Below are 27,782 nucleotides of genomic sequence, written 5' to 3'. Positions count from 1 at the left end.
ATATATATATATATATATATATATATATATATATATATATATGTTTGAACTGATTATAACATTTGCCTAAATACGACTTTAAATGTGCAATGGTTATACATTACTTTACTTGTCTGTTTTCAATTTAATGTTTTAAAAGACAGTATTTAATTAATTTTTGCTAACAAATTTAATTTAATTTAAAACCGATTGCACTATTTTAAAAGCTTCTAAAATGACAAGCAAAATGTGTTTGCAGCTACCTTTATAATCTTTACTACTAAAATGTTCATATTTTTTATGTAATTCAGTACTTTTGAAGATTGAACACTGCAAACCGGCAATGTTCTACGAACATAGATACTTTTCCATACTATTGTTCTTGGTGTTCTAATTGAGAAGTGTGTAGAGTTTCAAAATGACCCGCACATAACTTAGTATGTCAAGGAAGCTTGTGTAAACCTCTTCGTGGGGCTCACTGTGTACTTATAGATAGAAAACTAATTGTATTGAATGTTATCCATTAGCATTACCGCGTATTGCAATGTATTTGAAGATATTGCAATGAATTGCACCACGCAATAAGTTATCGAAATGTTCTATGGAGATACGCCTCTTTACGGGTTTAAAATAACACTTCTGGCTTGGGAAAATTTCCAAGTGTTTTGTGGGCTGAATCACAAAAGAGCATAACACTTCTGACGTCAATACAATACGAGCGATTCTCGTCCAACCAGCGTTCGTTGCCCGACAGTATCAGCCTCTTCGATCTCGACTCATCGCGATTATCGTGCGCCGGACGTCACCCTGTAACAGCCTTGTTTACAAACAAAGAGGAGCAAACTGTTTTCGTTATATAAAACACCAGTTGTTGCCCAATAATTGAAACAGGCCGATACAACGGATTATGGAAGGATTCGACACAACGTTAAAAAACATTTCTTACGAAGACCCTTGAAACTTTGATGTCCTTTGACCTCTTGACATAAAAATAGTTCTTCATTGGACCTATTCCAAAAGTTTTAAATGTCCTGAGCATTTCTATGAAGAGATATAGCACGGAAAGACAGACGATGACACGATTTTCACTCCCTGGTCATCAATAATGATTCGCTATAAAATGTATGAGGTTCCCTTGGATTGGAGTAAATGTAAATCTTAGCTTCAGTTTTTAGCGACTTTATATTGTGTAAGTTTTCAAAATATATTAAGAGACAAAGTAGGACATACAATTGTTTCATATGTATAACTAACGGAACTTCTATTATTATGGTAGTACAATGGCCATCTCTTTTTTGTTTGTTTTTTTTGCTGAGCGTTAGCGAAGCCTATTACACAGGTTGATAGAATTTCCCTTCTATCTACCTGGAGGATATAAAAATGTCTTTTCTGTCTGTCTGTCCTCAGAACATTTCCGCATGAAATGATTTATAGACTTGGATTGTTGCATGGAACCTCAGTGAAGCTTGTTACACGATATGTGGCCTGGTGTACCCCTGGCATGTTTATCTAACCTCTATTTTTGTTGAAACCAAGAGAAGTTTTAAACATGTAAATGTGCATCTGAACCATCTTGGAAAACGGAGGCACTGCTGAAGATAAAGACACATTTTTCTGTGTTATGTAGAATATATGTAATTTGACTAAATGGTATTACGTTTATTTCAAATTTTAAAAAATTGCAATTTCTTTGCGTTATATTTGATCAAAACCATGCCACTATCGAAGCCATAACACACGTACATTATATAAACAATCATTTCGTTGAAGGAGGAGCTATTGGAAAAAGAATAAAATCACAATTATCCAATACTTTTAATATTTTCACACAAGGCCTTTCGACATCAAAGATGCCATTGTCAGGTGTGAATAAAAGAATAATAAATAAATAATTATTTCGTTATTTTCTTTTGTTACTTGAGCTGGGGTACAAACGTCCCCAAAATGACTACGTTATTCTTAGAATTCCTCATGTAGTAATACAATAAGATCGTATAGTTATGCTTGCTTTTTGAAAACGCGTCATTTAGGGCTGTAACTGACAAATTAATAAAAGGTTAACAAAAAATAAAAAAGCAACAAAAATAAACAGCGCTTTAAAAGAAACCCTCGTTATCTGGAGACAATCGTTTTGACTCCAGATTCCAGTTCAATCACTAGATCCTGGAACCTTTAATTTTAAAGCAGTACCTGAAAAAGTAGCCAAGTTAACTGAGTGCACGCCACCTCCCCTCCCTGACCCCGCACTTTACCAGCTCTGCGATTACCCACTGTAACTTTACCCTCGCTCAGCGCGCGCTAAATAACGTGCTATTATTAACTTTGCACTGATATAAACACGTGTTTAATTTAGCGTGGCGCTTTAGCGGATCACGTGCAGTTTATCGTACAACGATACGCCGCTTGATGCATCGTACAAAGATGTCTGTAGCAGCGTCCGAGCATCGTGGCCTATAAATAAGACTTCTAATTTAAGTGCACTAAGTGCATGTTTTTAGAGTCAGCGTGCATGGAGTTGACACACAGCATGGTCGTTAGGTTTCCTGACTTATGCGTGCCATTACGCTCTGGTATGATTTGTTTGTTTAATCAGATTGTAATTACGTGTTGGTGTTGTTATTTATTGGCACGAAGAAGAGGCATATCTAAATGTAGTGTTGCTGATTGTTTGTGTCAACAACAATAGCAAATGTCCGGAAACCCCTGTTTCCTTCACAATCCCTCTATTGTCAAGAAATAAGAAGACGAGCAATTTCAAGTACACACAAACGATGCAGCAATACTTGCAATACCGTTGAGAGTCTTCGGATATTGAGGATACCTAAGCAAAATCACAAGAACGGGTTAGTAGTGCAATCTATTTTGGGGTCAGACCATTTTTTTTATCTGGAACTAGCTGTTGTCACGGCTTCTCACACAATATTTAAAATCAAAGTCCTTACATTACTTTAATAAAAGCACTTATGACGTAAAACGATGTAATCCTATAAAATTCGTCAAACGTAAGTAGGCGTACTTCAGTAGTATCTCAACTTTGCTTAAGTGTTTATTGCTTAGAATGTCAGAGTTTTATCGTGAGTTTTTTATTGTGTTGATCATTTATAAGAGTATACTCTTATACTTGTACGTATATGAGCCTTCCTGGTTCAAATTAATTATACTTCCAACGTCTCAGTTAAGTTTGCCTTATTGCACCGATCAAAAAACTATGCACGTACGTAGATCTCGATAATCTAATTCGATAAAAAACGCCTACTTCCGGTTCTTTAATCTACCTTTGGCCTAAAATATGTCCAGTGCCATAGTAGAGTTTGTCTTGCCACGATGAATACACTATACATGCACAGGCTACGTAGGAGTAAGAAACTGCCTAGGGGAAAATCAGCTACTTCCGATATAAAGGGGAAATCCTTATTGAGTTTTTGCAACATTCCAAAATAATCATTTGCACTATAGAAGTCTTGTTTTCGCACTGTAGTTTGTGAGAGAAAGGATTGTTGAGACCATGTCTACTTCTTTGTTTTTTCCGTAAGACACTGTTAATTAGTGATTAAAAAGTTTTTAATGCATTAGACGTTTTTTTTAATTCGTCATTGGCTCAATCGTTTTTTTTAGTCTCTGGATTACGCTGCTGATCGTGCATGCACTGTATACTTTATAAAGTTATTAATACAATAGTTTATAAAATTTAAATGTAAACAGATGTTTTAGCGAAATTGAGCTGAGAGTGTCAACATCTGCTTAGTGCCAGTTAAATTCGTATTATGAATCATATACTATAATATATTACCATTTTCAGAATTCCAAAATATATCAAGTAACTTTTTCAATATTTTACTTCACATAGTCCTTTGGACTTCCGGATTACCATCTTGGATTAGATTGTACATCATGATATCGTACTTTGTTTACAGTGGAGTATTGAAATGAGCACTGGAACTGAAAATCCATCCAGTTGCAAAGTGCGATCAATGAAAGCTTTTGTTGGTGAAAAATTACAAACCAATTGAACTTTCAGAACATTTTCCCCATTTCGGGAGGTTAGTTCATGAAATTGTGGTTGCTATAGGTACTTGGTTACCACAAATTTGTGCCAGGTGGGTAAATTGTTATTATCACTTTGATTTTATTTCTGACAGCCTTCGTAGTTTTGTAATAAACTTCATATTTTTTTTTTAAATTACATAGCAGATTTTGCCAGAAAAGATTATCCATTCAGTTTGATACGTAACTTGTAAGATTTCGGTGCTCACGTGTGTTGTTGTAGTGTAAATATCATGTTTATTTACTATATTTAAGAACATTTTTGTAAAACAAAGTGACATTTCGATTTAGGAAGAAGTATCTATAATTATTATTTCTATAAAACACATTGTTTCACTTAGAATTATATACGGATCTTGATGTTTCATATGTGGAGTCCAAAATACATTGCAATTTTCTCAAGCATTAAGGCTTTGTAGCACAATACCTACTACAAGAAACGTTCATTAGTTTTTGTTTCTTGTATCCAAATTTTGATTTTTGGATTCAAGAAACAAAAACTAATAAAAATAATTTATTTAATATAAGTATATTATAACTTTTTTGATCTCAATATAAGCCAATCGTGACTTTTTCTAAATGAGAGGCATATCCATATCAGTCCAGTAGCGACAAGAACAGGTAACACCACGCAGCTGTTGCTATCAACATAACCTTGGGCCCCGCTATACCGTAACGTACGTTTCGTTCTGCATAATGAATTTTGAATACGTTTGGATATACCGTAGTTTTATTTGCTATTAACATTATGATCATCACGGTAAATTACAGCAATCGTGTTGCGGAAAACGTTGATGGTCTTGAAACGTTTGCATTGTGAATGTGATTCGAGTCTGCAACCAGAAATGAAAATGTCAAGAACCGCTCAATAGATTCTGTTACTGCGAGTAACAACAAGTCAGTGTCTACTGTAATTACACAGAGTAAGATACAATTGAATAGATGGGTTACAAAAAAGGTTAATTTCTTTCTAACAGTATTAGTGTGGGTGTCAAGAGCTGATGTATATTATGTAACCTCACAATCCAGCTGAGCATGTTATTTTTCGTGAATTTACCTTTAATGAAATCTTAAAAGTCATTAAAACATCTACAAACTAGTTTCCTGCAAGTCCTTTGTTTGAAGTTTATTTTTGACGATGGAAGGATTGTGAAGGAAACAGGATTTTCCGGACATTCGCCATCGTTCAGTGAATAAAAAAATCAGTAACACCTGATGATGGTGTCTGATGATGGCTGCCTTTGAGCGATTGTAAATGTCCGGAAAAGAATCCCGTTTCCTTTCTGCAAAAGTAATAACAAACATTTTTTTAATCCTGTGTTTATTAAGATTATTCTACATTTTATTTTAAGATATATCATTAAGAGGTGTTTTAGAATACGAGATATATATGTTTTTCCTGCTCGTGCAATAAGAGCGCGAGTGAGAGTGAGAGAGCGCGAGAGTATTCAAGCGGTGGACTGTTCACTCACTCGCCCTCCTCTCCCCTCCTATTCAAGTCAGGGGAAGGGTGATCGATGGTTCAGGGGAAGGGTATCCTTGGCAACGGAAATGCCCGTTCTAGGTGGTGGGGGACAGCATGTTGTTAACGTGTTCGTATTGCATTAGACGTCGAGCTGGGCTACGCGTTTTAGACTGCATTCTGATTGTTTGTGCAGCTATTATTTCGGTTAATATTTTCACCGACTTATTATATTGTTATTGCCCATTATGGCATCGATGGTACAAGAAGCGAGCGGTTTAAAATTCAAATCTACCGTTTACCATACTGGCAACGGTTATTTTTATTATAGCACTAAAACCACTTACCACAGAGTATACCTGAGGTGTGCGCACCACAAAAAGTGTACCGGGAGAGCGAGTATGCCGCGTGATCCTGCCGTGCGAACTGTGAACGCGTTCAGTGTCAACAAGGATCACACGCATCCGCCCAGACCCGAGTGGCTGGAAATTGAAAAACTTCGGAACAGGATCCTTGAGCGGTGTGCTTTGGAGCCCACACCTTTCCGAGTTATTCACCGAGAAGAAACTGAATGGTAAGAATGAATCACATTTTCCTCTATGTAATGATAGTTTCCATTCTTCTTCCATCTTAGGCTTATTATGTTGGTGCATCATACGGCTGACTACGACGATAAATGAATATAATATTTTGAATTGCGACGTGAGCAGTGCTTCCTGCGTTGACTCGTTCTGAACGGATGTTTCTTTTGTAAAGATGCAGAGTTTGGAGGTATGGCGCGCCGAACTACAACATTGCTAAAATAAATGGACTACGTAAAATGAATAGATATCCAGACTTGCCTCTTTCATCTGTTCCTACTTTTTGTATATTTGCAAATTTTTAAAGCCTAAAGGAAAATATTCAGCGGCAAATTTGTTTATAATAGATGAAACTCTTAGTGATATTCTGGTACTTTGGTATTACTGTATCCGGTCACTGTTATTAGGGTGATTCATGAAGATATGCAGATATAGTGGGAGCTCATTCTACATGTAAAAATAATAAAAAAGTTGTATAATCATGGGTCCTGAAATGCTTCGTTTGCGGGTTACGGCTAGCGAAAGATTTCGTCAGAATTTCAGCTCACCATGTAAAACGAGGCCTTTCTGAAGTTCTAGTAAGATAGATTAAAGGGCGAATTAAATTTTTTCTTATGGTTTTGACCTGATAAATTGAATAAAACAGGTCCCAGAATTGTAAGTTAAGTAGTGTTTGAGAAAACCCGATACAAATGCAAAACATTGAGGGAAAACACGTTTTTCATCTTTGGGCAACAATAACTTGGTTATTTCACCATGAAAAATATACAAATTTTTAATACAACTTGTAACAATTTTTATTCTGAACAAAACTGTGTAAATAAAGTATACAGAAAGCGAAGAGATGTTTGATTAAAGAATGTTTTTATTCACAACAGTACAACATACCTTTTACTTTTTACTGCCTATAACTTTGTTAAAACCCAACAAAATAAATTCCTATTAAAAAATTGTAAACTTGAACTTACTATTTCGAGGGATGTTTTTCTATTTTCGTTAGAAGTGCGGGACGAAGCCCTATGCTTTCCCAAAGTCAAATCACGTCCCAGATCGTCCAACTTTTCCGGCGTCAGATCACTTCTCAGATCGTCCAACTTTTCCGGCGTCAGATCACGTTCCAGATCATCCAACTTTTCCAGCGTCAGATCACGTCCCAGATCGTCCAACTTTTCCGACATCATCATGTCCCAGATCGTCCAACTTTTCAGATGTCAGATCACGTCAGACTACTAGTTCACACATACTACATGCATATACATATACTAGACAACCTAATCTAAACCTCCTTATATCGTTTAATAACAAGTATTATAGTTTGTTTTGTACAAAATTCCTGACGGAGCCGGGCCTCGGCGTCCTCTATCAAACGCTAAACTACCATCTCACTTTAAAAGTCTTCAACATTAAAATATACACTTATATTACCTCGGAAACAATTTTTTACAACTGTTTTGGAATTTGCCTATGTATTCGATGCGAAAACAATTATATTTTCTGTTTATATGTGTAATGTTATAAAATTTAAGCTTTGTCCACTTTATCTCATCATTATTCATAGAATATTGACATTAAACAATTCTTATACATTTCTTGTATATCTCTTGAAGAATGACGTACTACAAATCGGTAGTTCTAAGTTAATAATTAAAAGCGTCATTAAGTTTTTGGTAAACCCTTACGAAATCGGTTATTAGCTATCATTTTGAAACTATTGCATGATACTACACGTTCTGCATGTGAATACTGATTTTTATTGGACTTATATATTGCATATTTTTAAATCAAGCGATATTTATTCCTAATCTTCACTTCAGTGATCAAAGATCAAAAGCGTGGTACAGTTACGAGACTGAATTGTAGACATGCTGCACTCGGTCCACTGTGCCACGAGCAAATTTCTTAGGAGAATCGCTAGTTGGACAAAACAGCTCCTTTTGGCTATTGTGCTCAATAGCTCGTAATAATACTCACCCTCAATAAAACACATCCATTGTTGTAGTGAAAATATGCTTTCAAACCATAGAATGACCATTTTGGAAATTCCAATGTTTCAATGTTTCACGTATGGATAAAGACTGTTCTTTATGTGGGGCGGCTACTTCCGTCTTAAGGTTTTCCAAGCCTTCTCTTTCAGGAAATAGATTTTAACGAATCTTCCTCGACCACTTAAAATCTTGGTCACTATTTTCTTACACTGATTTTGACTGTAAATGTATTTATCTTCCTTGTAATCGTATATATATATATATATATATATATATATACATATATATATATATATATATATATATATATATATATATAACACATTGTCTCTTTATATTTCACAAATGATTGCCACATAGATAGGGATATAGTGTAATAAGTGCCATAATTTTGTAACATGATTTGAATGGAATTAAGGCAATATTCCATAAAACTAAATTGCAACCAGTTGAGATGCCTACATAATATTCCAAACGTTTCTGAACTATAGCACTGCGACATTGAACTAATTGTGTACTTATACTTATATCCGCTGTGAAAAAGTTACACGCGTTTATATGAATATAAAACACCAGTAACGAAATTTTGCAAACAACTTAATTATGAAATAATAAATTTACTAACCTGTTATAATTGTTATCCTTGTATTGTATTAAACCTTCCAGTTCTAATTTCCAGGATTCCCTTGTGACGTAGACATTACAAAATTATTACGTTTTAATGGGAAATGGAAAGCTCAGATAACTATGGACCCTTGCTAATTAAATATATAATTGCAAGCCGCGATGCTTCGTGGTTCATACAAGTAATATTGTTTAAGCTTGTGCAGTGTGCGTCTGGCCTGACGCGGATTTACAAGACAATACGTAATATGGCTTGGTTGGAAGTGCAGGTGGTACCGGGCGGGGGGAGGGGAAGTGGAGTTGGCACCGCCCGCCGACCACGTGACACAGTACTGGCCCGATCGCCCTTTCCTCCTGGCCTGTGTGAACCGGCTCATTTGAAACCTGGCCGTTACGAAGGTCGTCTCATCAGCTATCGCGTAGTTTCGACTCGTGTTGTTTACCATGTCAAACCGTGTCTTGCACAGTGAAGGTTATCGGTGCAACAGCGGCGGCATTTACCATGTGAACGACGGGTATTATTATTTGAGACACAGTGTCGACTTCAACAAGATCTTTGTCCGCTGTGCCATGCGCAAAAGCTGTGGAGCGCGGGGTTCCTTGCCGCTGTGCGCACAGGACAGGACTGTGGACAAGTTTGTACGCTCTAAGCCGCACAATCATGCACCTGACTTTACGTACCTGGGGGTGTTGTCGTTGCGGAAGGCGATGTTAAGACGAAGTAGAGAAGAGACCACTGACTACAAGACTATATTCAACGAAGAATGTAACAGGTATCACATTTTCAATTAAATTCTCTAATTGAAAGGGAGGATTGTACGATATTCTAATAATATTTTGAACCTTCATTGACTGTAAAATCAGTTCGGAATGAGGAATAGAGTATTCTAATTAGGATGGTTGAACGCCACTGTCTAACATTGTATTTTTGCTGTACCATCTAGGAACACCAGCCGTGTACTTTTCTTATATCGACATTCCCCCTTATCAGTTTCAGATTCATGTGCCTAATCAGATGAAGAACTTACACACGTTTCTATAAATATAAAACACCAGTAAACAAGTAGCAAAAACTTAATTATAAAATAATACATTTACTAACCTGTGACAATTTTTATCCTTGTTTTGTATTAGACCTTCCAGTAGTATTTTCCAGAATTCTCTGATGACGCAGTTACTCCGAAATAATTACGTTTCACTGAGAAATAACTTTCTACACTTGTTCAAAGCTGTATATAAACATGAACTACAATGCTAACAGGATTTTGGACATCTACCATCGTTATTTCCGAAAGCATGTACCTGAAATCAGCCGTGCTAACCATAGTCAATACTGATGTATTAACAAATAACTAAAATCCCAATGAAAAGATATGAACCTTTGGATCTGGAAAAAGTGAAGGACAAATGTAAATTATTATTGATTATTTTTAAGAGATTACTCCGGTGTTACAACTAAGTTAACTAGTTTATTATGTTTTCTTATTGAGACCTAAATTAGAATATTTGTTATAAATTCGTACTTTTAGTGGGGATACCCCGCGTTATCTCCACTTTGCTTCAATCCAGTTTTACACAATCCGGTAGCCCCTGTACTAATTAATTGTATAAGTGCAAGCCGTGGGTTTCTTCCTATAAGTCATTGTGTAAGCTGTGCAGTTGTGTTCTGGCGAATAACGTAGTAAGGAAAAAATTTGGGGGAGGTCCAGACAACTGATATTTTCCAGTAGTTGACAGAGAGTAAGGCTCCATTTTGTTCCTTAAAAAGTTCTTGGCCCGTTACTTTGTTGAGAACGACCTTTCGGCAGTACATGTCAGTAATATTGAATTATTTAAATGATAATAAACGTTTACTAAAAAAGCAAAATTGAAAATTTGGGGGCATCCGGACCCCTTGGGCCTCCTCGCTGGCTACGTCCGTGCGTCTGGCCTGATACGGAGTAACACGGCATAAGGCTTTATAGCTTGGGTGGAAGTGCAGGTGGTCATGTGTGGGGGAGGGGTAGTGGAGTTGGCACCGCCCACCGACCACGTGATACAACACTGGCCCGATCGCCCTTACCCTCTGGTCTTTGTGAAACCGTTCATTTGAAACCTGGCCGTTACGACGGTCGTCTCATCAGCCATCGTGTAGTTTTGACTCGTGTTGTTTACCATGTCAAACCGTGTCGTGCTTTGTGAAGGTTACCGGTACGGCGCCGGCATTTACCATGTGAACGACGGGTATTACTATTTGAGAGACAGTACCGCTTGCAACAAGATATTTCTCCGCTGTGCCATCCGGAAAAGCTGTGGGGCACGAGGTTCAATGCCCCTTTGCGTAGAAGAAAGGACTGTGGAGACTTTTATACGGACTAAGCCCCACGATCACGGACCGGACTTTACGTATCTGGGGCTGGCGGCTCTGCGGAAAGCGATCATAAGACGAAGTAGAGAAGACACCACCACTGACTACAAGACTATATTCGACGAGGAATGTAGCAGGTATCACATTTTTAATCGAATTCTCTAATTGAGAGAGAATATTTTACGAAATTCCAAATGGTATTGGGAACTTAAATTGATTATAAAACCAGTTCGGGAATAGTGTTCTAACTGGAGGAAAGGTTGGTTGCAAGTCGAACGCCGCTGTCTAACAATGTGTTTTTTGCCAGCATTTATAGCTTGTCCGGAGCCGCAAGAGCCTCAAAGGATTTGGCGACCCTCGCGCCCTAACGCGCACGCGCACTCACCGACACACGCGCACTCACCGCCACACGCGCACTCAACGCCACACGCGCAAACGTGTTTTTAGACAATGCATAGTATAGATAAAAGGCAAAGTAATAACATTTTTGGTTTGAAGTTTATTTTTAACAATGGAAGGATTGTGAAGGAAACAGGATTTTTCCGGACATTTGCATCTTTTAGTGAACCAAAAAATCAGTAACAGTACGTTTCGAGATCTTCAGTCTTAACTCTGAACGATGGCAAATGTCCGGAAAAATTCTGTTTCCTTCACAAAAATTAAATTACTATAATTTCGTGCGCTTTACTCGGAACGAGAAAGGAGGCCCGCACGTTTTTTTTTTTATGTAAAGGAATTTCCAGGAAGTATAGTTTATATTTAGGTGAAGTATCGAATGGGTTAGAAATATTCAATGACACACTTATAAATGATGATGACTCGAAAATAAAAAAAAATATTAAGCCAGTGTCTCGCCTGTTTGGCTCAAAATTGCAACTTCACTATTATGGTTTTGATTGCGTAAAGCTAAATAGAAACCATTATAATTTGCAGTTAAAACTTTTTTCATGCCGTTCCATATCGGCTCTGCCCAAAGAATGTGGCTCTCAATGTTCACTGTTCAGTTCAGTAGAAAACCGGTTGTCAATTCGTCCCCTGCCGAGGGCCTTGTTTTTATGTTGGAGAGGGTGAGGGATGTTGACTCAAAATTATGGGCTCTAGACACATCCCTCCTTCTTTGGCGGGCACTTTCTCTTGAATGAGTATAAAGGCACAGTTCACCCTGCTCCTGGATCCCTTTTAGGCCTGGAAAAAGGGTGCATTGTTTGTTTCAATGGGCCTAAGGTGAGGTTTATCCACAAGTATAAGAAACAAAGGACAGGGCAATTTTAGGATGCATCAATGACTGATTAAATGGTTCATCCAAAGTTGGTGTCACTTCAGTCAGATAGTTGCCGTGAAATATAAAATATCAATTTGTGCTCCTCCAGTCAAAGCTTAGTTGCACCACTTTCTTAAACACACATTATTTCTTAAACGTTTGGATGACTTCTTGACAAAACACTTAGATTAGTAATTGTACTTAGCTCTCCATTGTACAGCACATACATAACTTTTTAAACAAATGGTGAATTAAAACTAGCCATATTGCAAAAGTTACAGCGGATTGTATATTTTTATTTTATATTGTATTATACACAATATTTGTTATATGTTAGAATAACTTTCACCAATACTGCATCTTGTGTATATGAATTTTATATTTGTCCTATTAATTAACTAACTACTAAGTAGTTCTTTTAACAAATTAAATTAATATTCCTTTTCCAAAATGTTTAGGTTGTAAAGATCTTTAAAATGTATTTGCGGTATGACGAGTGTTCGTAGTTTTCAAGATTTTCGAGATTCAAACATGCGATCTCCTGTTTTTGGGACACTCTATATTTTTAAAATTATGAAATTATTTCAAACAAATTCTTTGGGGTAAATTTAATGGAGATTCCGTTTAAAATGATCCTCTACATATTTAAGATGGGTGATTTGAAAGACCCTGTAAATGATTGTTTCTACGCGTATTGACTTAAAATGTTGCTTGTATAAATTTTCTGATTATGCCTATTTCTGCTTTGGTAGAAATAGAAGAACCGAAACTATAGAAAATTATATATAATATAATTTATAATATAAAGGTGGATCACATAAGCGAAAATGATAAGTTAATAGAACATTCTTTTCACAACATAATATTTAATATTCCTTTAGCACGATGTTAAATTAATATTTCAGTACAATGCATTTGATTAAAATAATTTGTACGAATTTTCTGGAGCTAAGAAAACAAGTTTGTATAAGAGTAACAAAAACAAAGATCTTTTGAAAAATACTACTTCTTTCGGTACCGGTAGTACAATACCCTGGTTTCAAAAACATACCATAAGGTTAGGCAATCAATTTACCCAAAGCTGAAGCCAGTGTTGTAAAATATGCTATTTGTAATTGTTCTCTTTATAGATGTGTATCGCAGTTAATAATTGCAAAAAGAAGGTTGTACTGGTTACTAAACAGATACAGTAGAGTGATCAGTGTAGATGTTCACATAAACTGTGGTGCAGAAGGGGGACTTGTGGACCCGATAGATGTAGTTATTTACGAGCCTCTCTCTAACCTCACAAGTGTGATATAAGACGAAAGCGAGAGAGTTACAGCTATGTCGAATGTGCATCGTCGTTGCGCAGCGCAGTAATGTCAGTTGTTGGGCCAAGGAAGGAGCCGATCCTAGCCATTCTGAACGAATAGTTTGGGGGGTCAGGCATGATAGTGTGCACACTTGTATAACTGGGCTAGGAAGTATAAGGATGGGCTTGAAAACATGGCCAAGAACATCGCTAGTACAGAGAAAATAAGGCACGGATTATTTCCCAGTATTTGGGTTTCCGAGCAAGTTGGGGGAAAATGGATTCCACAGCTTTCGACAGATGAGTAAAAAGAGACCAGAAAAGATATACGAGGGGTATCCAAAAAGTAAGTTTCCCTGTTCTGTAAAAAGACGCGTACGTAACACAGCGTGCAGCTGTGGGCGGGGATATGTAGCGCGGTTCGGTTAGCAACAGGTGCGCCGGTCACTGGCCCATTGTCACGCTTCTCAGTCAGTTGCTGCCCAAACATCATGGAGACTCCACTGCGTTCTGCCGCCAGTTGCGAAGTCCGTAGTGTTATTCGTTTCTTGACCGCCAAAAACGAAACTGCCGTTGAAATTCATCGGCAAGTGTATGGTGAACATGTTATGTCCGTTCAGATGGTCCGTCGTTGGCGTGTAATGTTTTTGGAAGGAAGAGAAAATGTTCATGACGATGAGCGTAATGGCCGACCGGCCAATTCTCGGCAACCTGACGTCATTAATGCTGTACAAGCAGTTATTGACAATGATAAGCGAGTGACTCTCGATGAAATTATGGATGAACTGCCGTCAAGTGTTGAAGTTAGCCGGTCATCTGTGCACAATATCATGACAGAAGATCTTCAGTCTGCAAAAGTGTGTGCAAGATGGGTGCCTCGTAAGGCTGCAAATGAATCTCTACTAGAGAAAAGTTTGGTGACCTATAATAAAAGCACGCATGCTTCAAAAAGGTAGAGGAAAATATCTTAGCTCATTCATGGGATTATTGATATTACTGTTCAAACATAGGAGTTTAAGAACGGATTGAGTAGATCAACTGATAATTATTCAGATTTATCTTACAGTATACTCTCTCTTACCCAACTCTCGATTGTCACATATCCGTGACGTAAAAACAATTGTGATAAAATCTGTGTTAATCGTCACGTTTTGTTGTCGTTGTACCGTAACTTTAATTATTGATTTTTTATAGTTTATGTATTTGTACAATGTTAAATTACAAAACTGAGCACATTTTTTTATATAGAAACTAAGTACGATCCTAACTATATTAGTAGTATACGATTTTGAACTGATGTAAATGATAATATTTTCTTAAATGTGTTGTCAATTAATATGTAAAATTAAAAATTATTTTTCTTAAATTTGGCTTATTTTTGTTTACGTGACGTAACGGTTACCCTTTTTTGTTGCAAGGATATTTAACGTGGTAACTCTAATAGATATTGTGAAAGTTTTTCGCTTGATGGTAAAGTAGATTAACACCAACGTAATTTATTTATCAATGTGTTATGTATTTAGCGAACTGTTTCATCCATTTTTTACATATAGTCAATTTGTAATCGTTGTCTTTATGAATGTGCAGACTGATGAACTCGTTTCCCCACACACAGGCTGATGCCCATGTGAGGATAATTTCCTATAAAGATATTTTTTGTGTATTTTATTTATGTACTCTGTACCGTATGTAAATTGTCAATATTTGTATTGTCAATTGTCAATCTGTGTATATCACAGACAGTGTTCTTCAATATTTAACATAAGAGCTGTGTCAATATACAGGAGTGTACTTTTTCATTCAAGTTAATGTTTCATGTTTTGAAATATACCCATTATAAATTACTCTTGTTTTAGCGTTGGCGAAGAAATATCAAGTCAGCTGGACTACAAGTCAATGTCTACCTCTATGTGGCGGGAACGGCGATTCGCGATGAACCGCACCCCTAAAAGCTTAGTTGATTTTGGTAAGTAATTTTTATCTAATTGATTCAAATAGTGATGATTGGCTGAGCCTTAGCGAAGCCTATCATTCGTGGGTCTGTCCCTCTGTTTGTCCGCTCGATATCGAACTGACGTATAGACTTGGAATTGTGCATTTTAATGCACAATAGTCCTACTACTGTACTATTATATACAGTAATACAGAATAATAACTTTATATTTCACTTAGAGGTCTGTTTTATCAAGAATATACATTCCAAGAAACAGGTGGAACCGGAAATATTGTAATCGTGAGACCGGATACAGACTTCCGATCTCGGGTGGCCCTATACACTAGCCCATATTATTAGCAAATGTGATTGCAACAAAGAGCCAGGTAGTCGCATCGCACGCACTGACCCCACACTCACGAGCGCAGACAGTTAGGGCCAGCCAGGAACTTGTCGTTGTCCGTACCGGTTTGTTCAGTAACATCTTGATTCCTTACTAAAGCTACGCGCCCACGGGGTCGGTACGGCCGTCACGACATTTTTTAGAGGAGGGGCGCGCACTGGAACGGGCGTTCCGCACTGTCCTCCATCCGCCTCCGCCAAAACAGAAGTTAGTTTGGGATGGAATCTGTTGAAAGATAGATGTGGAGGAGGAAATTGCGGTAGTGAGTGCGTTGTTTTAAAGAAGAAGAGGAGAATGTTAAAAAAAAGGATGTTTTGGATTCATAACCTTAACAGAAAAAGATTAATTTGTGGTGAATTTCACACTTTGTTCCCGGACCTTGTGGATGACGACCTTAAGTGTTTTGAGTACTTCAGGATGACTCACGACAAGTTTGAAACACTATTACTGATGCTGGAAACAGAATTATATAGAGAAGAGACTAATTTTCCTCATCCGTGTATATTATGTGTACGGTAGGCCTATATGTTTGCCTATGCAAACAAGTAAAAAATCATGAATCTTAATATGAATAAAATACTGAATAAATATAGTTTTCATATCAGAAATATATAATATTAGAAATAGTTATAATTAAGAAATAATCTTATGGTAAATTTACTATAGTAAAATAGGCATAATAAATGTATCATAAAATTGTATAGCCTTATTGAAACTAAAAAGTTTTAGCAGTAACTTTTTATATGAAATGAACTAATAAATAATAAAAAAATAATAGAACTTATAAATAAAAATTGTTCTCAGCTTTACGTAGTTGTAATATATGAGGAAATAATAACATATTTGAAAAATCAGTTATGAAAAGGGAAATGACAGCTATATAAAAAAATACTATCAGCCCTTAACAAATATTATTTTTAGTACTTTTAACTCTTAAGTGAAATAGGTGTTGAGTATACCCCCTCATATTGTAAAGTTCTTCATATTTTTTCAACAAGCACCATCAGTGTACTAACATCCATCCTTGTTGCGTTATGATTTCAACTGACCACGTGCACAACATAGACCAGACTGCGTATAACACTGAAAATGCCGCCCCGAACGTCCAAAGTGTGCACGCACTGGATCGGTCGGGCGGATCCGCCGTCACAGAAATGTCCTAGAGTTCGTAGCTCCAGACCTTCTATTGGACGTGAGGAAGGTGCGGAACACCGTTGACGACCGTGCCGACGCAGTGGGGGCGCAGCTTTAGCAATAAATACTATGTAACAATTTCAGAGTATTATATAGTATGGTATGGTATTATATTCCTTTGTTATGATGTTTACAATCTATACGAGGTCTGTCCAAAAAGTATCCGACCGCCGACCAGTGGGCTCGAACCGGTTATTGGAGGGGAGGCGCGAGCCTACTCCTTCCATATTAGGCATTGACTACGATCCTGTCACTCAGTGAGTCACAGCGCTCTGTTCCGTACAGTACTGCCGTGTATGTGCGTCGCATTTCATTATGACCGAACGTGTTGAGCAACGCATTTGCATTAAATTTTGCCAAAGACTTGGCCATTCAGTATCAGAGACGATTACTATGATACGGAAAGTTTATGGTGACGCGTCTATGGGCGATACACAAATAAAACAGTGGTTTAGGCGGTTTAAAAAGGGCCGCATGTCAGTGGAGAGTGATGACCGATCTGGCAGGCCTTCAACGGCCAGAAACGCTGAAAATGTTGAACGTGTTCGTGCAGCAATTAATGAAAACTGTCGATTGACTGTCCGACAACTGGCAGAAGATTTAGGAATACCAAAATCGTCAGTTTGTAACATTTTACAACACGAAGATTTAAAAATGAACCGTGTTTCGGCAAAATTTGTTCCTCGGCTGCTGACAGAAGACCAAAAGAACTGTCGACTTGAAATCGCACAGGACAACTTCGTATATGGTAATGATTTTACTATACAATTAATTACAAAAACCAAAATCTGGGTTTCAATGAAAAATTGCACTACGTAGTAATATGAGAGAAATACAGTCGGTCCTAACTACCTGCAATTATTTGCTAATACTACTGTATACGTTAGGTTTTAATGACAGGCCAGAGAAAGCAATAAACTAGGCATTTTTTTAACACATTTCAGAAGTTGAAGCGAACCACGATTCCTATTGGACGATTTCATTCATAGGTGTATCCAGGGGGGTTTCGGAGTTGTAAACCCCCCATTGATACAAATATCCAAGCTATATTTTAACTTGCTCTAAACTGAAAGTATACTCGTAGTAGAATAATATATCATAGTTCATTTGAATTTGTATTGATATTTTTTATAACAGCTAACATATAGTAACACACTCATGCTTCGTAATTTTGGGAATGATGAGTCTGCGACCCGTGGGGTTGACAAATACTGGTATAATACAGACCTCACTTCCCGCGCTTCGGGCAAGAGAGACAAAGAGCAGTGGCCATGACCGCTTGCCTACTTCATCACTTTGAACGGCTAATCTTGAAGTCTTAACGTAGTTCTCATCACTTTCGTTGTTTAGTTAGTTTAGCTATGTTTTTATGATTAAACAACTAAACTATTAATTCTGGTGGGCCATTGATATTTAAATAAAAGCATCTTGAAGTTCTCGTCGGTTAATACTCATTTTATGATTAAATAACTTTGGGTATAAAAAAATAATGATTTATCTTTCAACATCTCTTTCATTGAATATTTTATTCCAATTTTCAAGTTGGAATGTTTCTCGATACTTTCATACTAAAAATTATCAGTTTTATTTTTAAATGCTAGTGTACTTACTTCTAAGAAACTGCTAAATAAAAGGCTAATTTGTTATGTTTTCTATCTATACCTTCCCTGCATCTCAGGTTCATGAAACTTGATCTGGAACTCTTTGTTTTTATTTCTGCAAAATACTAAATGCCTCAGTTTTATTCAACTAAGTGATTTTATTTATAGGCATTGAATATTTTTTCTTTGAAACAAAGAGTCGTGTCGTTAGAATATTGAATCAAATTAATTCATTATTATTTAATCAGACGATCATTCCGGACTGCCGAGTTCAATCTGCTGACGTAAATTAGACACAAAAGAGGACCCAGAATTGATCCTTGAGGGACTAAATGACCATGGGTCATTTTTTAAAGAAAGTTAATCTGATATCAGTTCTTTAGATATGAAACAAACCATTTGCGTGGCATTCCTTGAACGCCTCATGAATAGCACAAAAATAAGTAATACCTTCAACCTTGTTTTATTTTAGTTATACATTAAAAATAATTGTCTCAATTCTGTCTAATTTAGTATTGTCTATTTTTTATACAAGTTACTCAATTTAGATAACTACTTTCTACATCGTCAAAATACAAAGGTTTTTCAATTATTATTTGTATACACATTATAGTCATATGTTTTAAGTGTAAGTTGTGGTCATTATAAAATATATATTAAATAGTTATGAAACATAAATGTAACGTCTTATTTTTCAAATTAAAAAATTGGAGTTCAGTTGTTGGGTACTTTCCATTAAAGCTGGTAACTGTTCGTAACAATCGAGGAGTATGCAAAGAATAAAATAAATCAATAAATGCAATTCACGAGAATAAAAACCATTAGTGATATACCGTACGGTTGGCAATGATTAAGCATAACAGTTGGTAGTACGCCACCGGTCGGACAAAGGAAACGTCTGCGCACGCGTTAACTATGGTTTGGAACAGCGGAACGAGCCGAGCTGTATCCCACAACAGTATGGCCGCTGCGGCGTTGAGAGACAGTGATTCGGGCTTCTGTGTTTGATAGTGTTGTTTGTCCTTGTTGGGTGAACATGCCTCAATACTGTGTAGCCCCTGGATGCTCCTCTACTTCGGGGAAGAGTGAAGAAAGCATCACTTTTTCACAGGTAAGACCTATTAAATATAATTAAATTGGTATTTTGCATTATTTGAAAGAAATTAATTTCAAATTACTCAATTTTAATTTAGTCACAGGATGATTTTTCTAGCGTGTGCCATTTGTTCATTACAAACGATATCCCACTTCATTAGCAATTCTATTGTCTGGCGTGTTTGTACTTATGTGGAGATTATATCCACATTTTTCTCATATAGTGCTTGCGATGGATTTTTTTCATTTTTATAGTGTTACGTCGCCATCTGACATAGTGCACTCACTCTTTACACACTACCCGTGCGAGTTAAAAGTTATGTTTTGTATTACTGTGATTATTTTGTGTATAACAAATATTAAACAATACAGGGAGACCATAAACTAAATCTGCTGCAATACTGATCAGGTATGTAAAACAATATGTAGACGACTTTACTTGTATAATTTTAAAAGCAGAATGATCAAACAGTAAATTTTAAATTGCTGATCCACGAAATAGATAATTCAGCAAATAGTAATTTAAATGTACCACTGAACTATGAAGTTGTGTAATGTTCTTGCAAATAGATGCGCACAGCCCATTGCCACACACATAACTATAGACAAATATCTCGTTTAAAAAACCCTTTCAAGCCCTTGAGAGTGATTTGTTCGAGGATATGGGCATGCTCTCCATGTACTCCTTGGCCTTTTCATCCTCGTAAGAGAGGGAGTTAAAGGGGCAAGTCATGACGGTCGTTGCAGGTACTACGTGGACCCAAAACACCTGGCAGCGTAGTAAACGTAGTTCCACTACTACGCACTACGTGCCCCACTGTGCCCTCCCCAGGCCCGTTGCATATTACACAATTCTGCCGCCCGTTCAAGGAGAAAACCGGACGAGCAAACTTTTTGTAGTTGACTGTTGAAGTGCAGCAGACACATTGTACGGTTACGATTTGTACCCGTGTTGTACCCACGGGTATTGTACCCACACGGTAGCCGTGTTGTCCTCCTTGCTAAGTGGCCTATGTGACCAAATGCACGTTTTCACACTAGACGATTTTAGTCATCCCGGTGTTACTTGCAATGTGCATTTAGTTTGATTTTAGGTTGCGTTTTAGTGGTGTCTTCAGTTTGTGTACTTCAGTGGCTTATTTAAAAGCTATGAAGGGAAATCATATGGAAAAAAACTTTGGATACTTATAAGGATACAAACACAACAAGAAAAGCCGGGAAGAAGTATTTTTTGTTGCAGTTAGGTTCATTGTTAAAGTAGAAAATTAATAAACACGGAAATTATTTTAATATCATCACGACACAACTATATACCACTTGTAATCGTAACAAGAGATTCCTGCAGAGCCAAACCGGTTATTTAGAATAAATATCAGCGTAGTTCTGCCTCAGCATCTCATCTCGTGGTCTAGACTGGAGTCGAGTTCCAGTCAGACAGACTGGGGGGGTCTTGGTGGTATACATTGTTTGCACTGGGACAGGCTGTATTTGGCGGCCTTCTTTATTGTAAACCCATAAAAACAAAGTTACACTTACTTCTATCCCATTCATGTGTGTGAGTAGGGCTTGATTTAACATACTAACTCATAGAGAGAACTCTTAGAGAGTAAGTGGTTAATTAAATGAATGTTTTCTAGGTTTCCAAAGGATCAGGATTTACTACAGAAGTGGATCAAGGCAGTCGGAAGACCAGGCAGTTGGAAAACCTACGATTTGGAGCAGGCTCTGCTCGGAGCATTTCAGAGAAGAGGACATGGACAGAACTTCACTGGCAAGGGCAAGGATACGAGAATGCGCTACCCCTTCATTGTTTGTTACAGAGGAACAGGCAGGCATGTGGAAAGTAAAGCCACAGAAGGTCCGTACAATAAGAAAGATAAAGCCAGGTGAGGGTACAATCATCTATAAATATGATGGCGTAATGTTAGAGTACAATTAATTAATAAACTATTTTTCTTGTCAAAGCCGCAGAAAACTACTTCATGCATCAATCGATCTTCTTCGTACAATATCATTGATTTTTATTAATAGGTGTGTACGTTTTTATCTGGGAGTTTGTGGATTGTAAGGATATGTAGATTTATCTCCATTGGATAAACAATACAAAATCTCCGGAAAAATTGACTATTCCTGAAGAAATAAACTTAGTAGTGGAGACAATGGAGTTGGGTCCTCAAAGTAAATAATATCTTCGATATGCCACTGACACCATGGAATACAGCGTTAACGTTATCAACAGTTTCCCAAATTCCAGATATGATGCTCAACAAATAAGGTACCTCAGGCATATGTAAATTCTTTTCGCCTAAAATGTAATTCCAGAAACTAGTTGATTTCGCGGGATATCGAGAGAATTGTCTGAGCAATAAGACATTGTGATGTGGATCGGATTGTGCTTTTAGGGTCCATATGACTATCTAAGATCTATTATCAAATCAGAACACGTATAATATTATGGTGCAAGGAACTGGAATAACTGCACTTGACCAATCGGTTCTGGCTCGAACTCTCCTCTCGACAGACTTCTTGACAGGTATCCGAACTACTCATGTCATCCCGAACTACTCACATCATCCAAACTACTCACGTGTTCGGAACTACTCACATACCGGTAATCCAAACTAATCTCTTGATTGGAACTACTCACATGATCCGAACTAATCTCGTGATCGGTACTACTCACATTATCCGAAATACTCACGTGATCCAAACTATTCACGTGATCCAAAATCCGAAAGAGTAGGAATCTGATAAAATAACAGGCCCTATTGGCAATTTATGTGCCTCTTGTTTATATTAAAATCCCTCAGTTTCAAATAATAAGGTAAATTATAGATAATATTATACTAATTAGGAGTGTGATTGGAAAATTATTTTCCTTGAATCTATAGACAAGGCAGGACGCCAGACTACGTGTACCGTAGAACAAAGGATAGAATTAAGGGCATGCTCCATCATGGGAATTAATCTTGCATGAGTAGAAATTAAGTCTATGTAAAACCAGTGAAATCTAAAGCTCTATTCGTTAAAAATTGTGTGCTGTGTATTAAGAGTACTTAGGATTACTCAGAGTAGAGCTGCGATGAAGGCGGTATGTTATTACTTCTACAGCAGAATTGTATATGTTGCTGTGTGGTTGTTGACATGTTTATCGTTCATTATTGTATAAACAATTCTCCAATATAACGACTTCTCCTTTTTCCATTCAAGAGTATGTAACACTATGCCTCTGCAATGCAAATTATTTCGGTTTCTTACTTTTATATAACGATTTTTATCGTTTTGAGAACATACAGTAAATTCTGTATTACCATTATCCGATGTACAAATCCACAATATAAGAAACGTTACCTCTAAACTAACGAATTGCTCGGTTTCAACCTCGTAGATAAAAAATCTATGTATTGCAGTGATTCATAACCGATTCTCGGACCAAGAGCCCAAATCTATTTTCTGAGTCTCGATGGCATTCCTTGAGTTTTTGCAGCCTTTCAGACCATTTTCAAAGAGTGACTGGTCTGACAGTGGGCTCTCCGTCTAACCCTCTAAAAACCGAGGAAAAAGGTGACGACTGAATTATTGACTACCTAATTAGGTGAACTACCTAAACTTTGTAAATTGCCCAAAAAAAAGGTGAGCTACTAGAAGATAGAGAAGCTGAAACAATGCCATGATATAAACGTGCCCATGGTAAGTTCTGTATTGCGGTAAAAGGGTCTTGAGTTTTGCAGAACAATTTGGACACGCCCACTATCGATCAAGTAAAAAGCTGGTTGAGTGGGTTAAGAACGCATAAATAAGTTTCAAAAATTATTTTACGAAAGTGGTGTCGTGAACTAATTATGCGAAGAGGGTAAACATATAATTAACATACTTGGGTCAAACCATCAAAATGACAAACTTTTGTTACTGACTGACGAGAAGCATGAGACGAAGCTGAGGACCCCACAAGTGATCAAGCTAACTGTTCGTCTGACGACGAACATACATACATTTAGTGCAAATTATTTCTTACATATTAGATATTGGGTGAACTAAAACAACACTGAAGTAAACAATTAAACAATACTGACTTTTTAGTATTAATCAAAGTGATTAATTACAATATAACAGAACATTTAATTCTTGACAGAATCAAGTTTGAAAACAGTAAGCATACTTAGATCTTGAAATTCAGATGTGCCATTGAACACTTTCTTACTTTTATCATGTACAAACTATTCGTATAGCCTACATTTGAAAATTATAACTTTTTATTTTTTTTAACTAGTATATATTGTCCTATGAACAAAACGTGTTTGAACTAATAACATAGATAAGTTTTTAACATAAGTAAAATTTATGTTCCGTTATATTTATATTCGGATGTTCCGAGGGTTAGAATTTAGATGTTAAGTACTGTACATAGCTTATTTCAATAAATATTGTAATATTTAAAAATCAAATGGTATTTGTGTTTTACTTGTGACCTATTATGACTCTGTATAGATGTACAGTCAAACCTCAATATAACAAATTCCTTGATATAACGAATTTTTTTCCCTACAAGTCTCCATAAGAATCGATGCAAATTTCACCTCTACATAACAAATAAAGCGTACTCACAACCTCGATATAACGGATTTTTAGTAATCCTGGAAAAAATAAATCACCCTCGGTGTAGTGAATTTTTCGTTTTAGAACCTCTTGTAGCGAAATTCACCGCGCTAAATAACGAATTTTCCACGACTGCACCTTTTTATAACGGACGTAAACAAACGTCACAACGGCAACAAAGGACAACAAACAAACAATCGTGTCTCGACATGAAAGCTTAGTCACAGCCACTCCGGTCTCATTACAAGCTCCTCTCTCATAGGTCACCTGGATGGGGCGATCATACGCCGCGGAAGAAAGAATGGGGATGAAGGGCCCCTCCTGCCAATTGCAGATAGCCCGGTTGCTAGAAGAGTTTTATTCGGTTGTCGTGGAAAGTTTGGATTGTGCGGTGATTCGGAATTTAAGTTACAGTAGTTTAGTGACAATGGACGCCTATAACAAAAAGAAACGGCGCGCTATAAGCGTAGAGTGTAAACGAAAAATTATCAAATGCGTTGAAGACAATCCGACGAAACAAAAATTGGACATCGCGAAAGAATTTGACATTCCGCCCAGCACTTTAGCTACAATTTTTAAAAAAGAAAGAGAAGTTCAATGACGGGATTGTACTGTGTTCTAAAATCAGAAAGATAAGGTCCTGTGAGCTGAAGGACGTAGAGGAGTGTATGCTTAAATGGTTGAAGCAGTGCCGAAACAAAAATATTGCAATAAACCCATACTTCAAGAAAAAGCCCAACGGTTTGCTTTTGAACTGGGACACGAGAACTTCAGAGCTAGCAATGGATGGTTGCAAAACTTTAAAAAAACGAAATTAACTTATTTTTCTAAACGTGTGCGGTTGAAAGTGCAAAAGTCGATGGTGGTGTTTTGCACTGAGTGGAAAGATAAACTTCCCGAGCTAACCGAGGGATATGAACCAGAAAAACATCTATAACGCAGGAGAAACTGGATTGTTTTTCAAATATTATACCTGACAAAACATTGTCATTTAAGGTTCATAAATGTCATGGTGGGAAAAATAGTAAACATCGCTTAACAGTTATGCTGGGAAGCAAACTGCACAGGGACTCATAAATTAAAGCCTTTAGTAATTGGAAAAGCGGAAAAACCACGTTGTTTTAAAAACGTCAACGAACTTCCTACAGACTACATGTCGAATACAAAGGCTTGGATGAATTGTCACACTTTCAGTGCATGGCTTCAAAGTGTTAACAAAGATATGAATAAGAAAAATAAGAAAATCCTCATCTTCATTGATAACTGCACGGGTCATGGAGACATTCCTAGGTTGAGTAACATTAAGGTAGAGTATCTTCCTCCAAACTGCAACCGCTTGACCAGGGCATTATCCGAAGTTTTTTAAAGTAAATTATAGAAAAAGAGGTTCCTTAGAGACATGGAAAGACGTTTACCTACAAATATCAATGTCTTGGACGCCATGTGGATGATCACAAAAGCGTGGAGTAAAGTTACAGAAACTACAATTTTTAATTGTTTCAAGAAGAGTGAATTCACTGTCACAACTCAGGAGGACAATTCAGACCAGCCTCCTACACAAGAAATCGACACTGTGGAGGGTTGGGAATCAGTTAAGGAAGCATTAGAGCTAGAGAAGGATGCCGAGTTCGAAAACTTTGTTACTTTTTGATGACGACGTGGCCTGTGTGTGGGGAGTTGACGGACGCTGACATAATTTTCTTCTATGACCTCTGTTCTGGACGAAAATGTGGCTGCCGAAGATGACGATGAAGATGAACCAGATTGTGTAAAGCCCGACCCAAATTTAACAGGGCTCGTGAAGCCCTTGTGTGTTCTAAAGTAGTGTTTTTTTATTTTCTTAAAAAGGGTGGTTTGAGTGAAAGTGTGGTAAAATCTATAACTGAATTGGATTGCTCATTGGATATTATCAACGTCACATCAAGTAAGCAGACTACTGTTACTGTCTTTTCCTCTTACAAACAGGGCGAAAACAATGATGTCATTGAAATATAAAAATGTAGGACTAGTCCATTTTAACCTTTAACAATTCGTAATTTTCAGTTTAGTAATTATTGTACAGTACGAGTACTGTATTTTTTACTATCTGGTAGCGTAAGATTTTTAAGTTTTGTTCAGGTCATGTTTGCTTTTCAACTTTCTTTTAATGTGTTTTTAGAGTATTATAAAAAATACTCGATATAACGAATTTTTCTGTCCGGTCCCTTGAGGTTCGTTTTATTGAGGTTTGACTGTATAAACACATCTCGGATTTAAGAATTCCTCGACATAACTTTTTAATTGAGTCTTCAAATTCGTTTATATCAAGACATATGCTTTTAAGTTGTAATTAGGTATCGTTGGCTTAGAACGTAGCCTAGGAAACAATTTTGGGGGAGGGAGTCCAGACAACTGATCATTGTCCATAGTGGACAGAGATCAAGGCCCTATTTTGTTCTTTAAGTTCTTGACCCGTTTTCTATATTGAGCACGATCTTTCAGCAGTACATGTCAGTAATACTTAATTATATAAATAAAAATAATCGTTTTAACATTTGAAGGGGTTGGTCCGGACTCTCTCGTTATCTTTGTCCTTGTCCTTGTAGTAGTTGGCCACGCTGACCAACGAGAAGGATTGTGATGGTGATAAAGCATTATTTCTCATTTATTATCCTGTGTTGTGTTGGTAATACTAAACTTAATAATACAAATACTTTTTAAAGGGTGTACATTTTTTATGATCTGTGCATTTTAGTATTTTTGTATTGTATGAGTTTTGTTTCTAATTTAGGTTATTACAACTTGTACACATCGATCACTATACAGGTTGAGTGGCGTGATAGCACACATTTATGCTGGGATCATGTAGATAAAAAAATGATTTGGGGAGATTTTTCTCAGAACATAGGCAAACTTGTCGATCCAATTCGATAATTCAGTTTTGTCTGTATTGTTATATTTGGATTAAAAGATATCTGTATAATTTCCACAGGAACTACTGTGGAACACTCCAAGTACGCAACAACCTGGGGGAAGACCTCGGAGACGGAGAAGTACTACCCAGGGCACTGTGGTGGATACTAACGGGGACTCTTCAGTGGTGTTTCGTCTCTCTCCCAACGTTTGCGGTAGATGCTTGGACCAGTGCAGTGAGATTCTGATGGATGCGAACCTTCAGAGGCGTACCCAGAGAGAACCCTCCTGCAACCATCTGTTGACCGTGTTTGCCGTCATTGACACTGAGGTAGAGTCTCGTGTCGTTTGGACCTGTTTTTGGTTTTGATAAGTGTTAGATTTTAGTTGAAAATGTAGGTTAACAAATCTATGACTGAATATATGGATGTTAATTTAAACAAACGCAGAGTATTTTCATGCATACAAGTTAAAATACAGGGTTTTGAGAC

The 27,782-nt window shown here is 37.0% G+C and overlaps 1 protein-coding gene across 1 annotated transcript; it reads left to right on the top strand.

Moving 5' to 3' along the window:
* Positions 1-8,867: 8,867 nt before the first annotated feature.
* On the top strand, positions 8,868-27,462 carry LOC124372265. Its single transcript, XM_046830646.1, has 3 exons — positions 8,868-9,448; positions 15,434-15,543; positions 27,371-27,462. Exons 1-3 carry the CDS (start codon positions 9,120-9,122, stop codon positions 27,460-27,462), a joined length of 531 nt encoding a protein of 176 aa, XP_046686602.1. The 5' UTR covers positions 8,868-9,119.
* The last annotated feature ends 320 nt before the right edge of the window (positions 27,463-27,782 follow it).

Source organism: Homalodisca vitripennis, unplaced genomic scaffold, assembly GCF_021130785.1.
Source record: "Homalodisca vitripennis isolate AUS2020 unplaced genomic scaffold, UT_GWSS_2.1 ScUCBcl_2815;HRSCAF=7921, whole genome shotgun sequence".
In the NCBI taxonomy this organism is placed as follows: domain Eukaryota; kingdom Metazoa; phylum Arthropoda; class Insecta; order Hemiptera; family Cicadellidae; genus Homalodisca; species Homalodisca vitripennis.
This window is presented reverse-complemented; position numbering and strand designations above follow the sequence as displayed.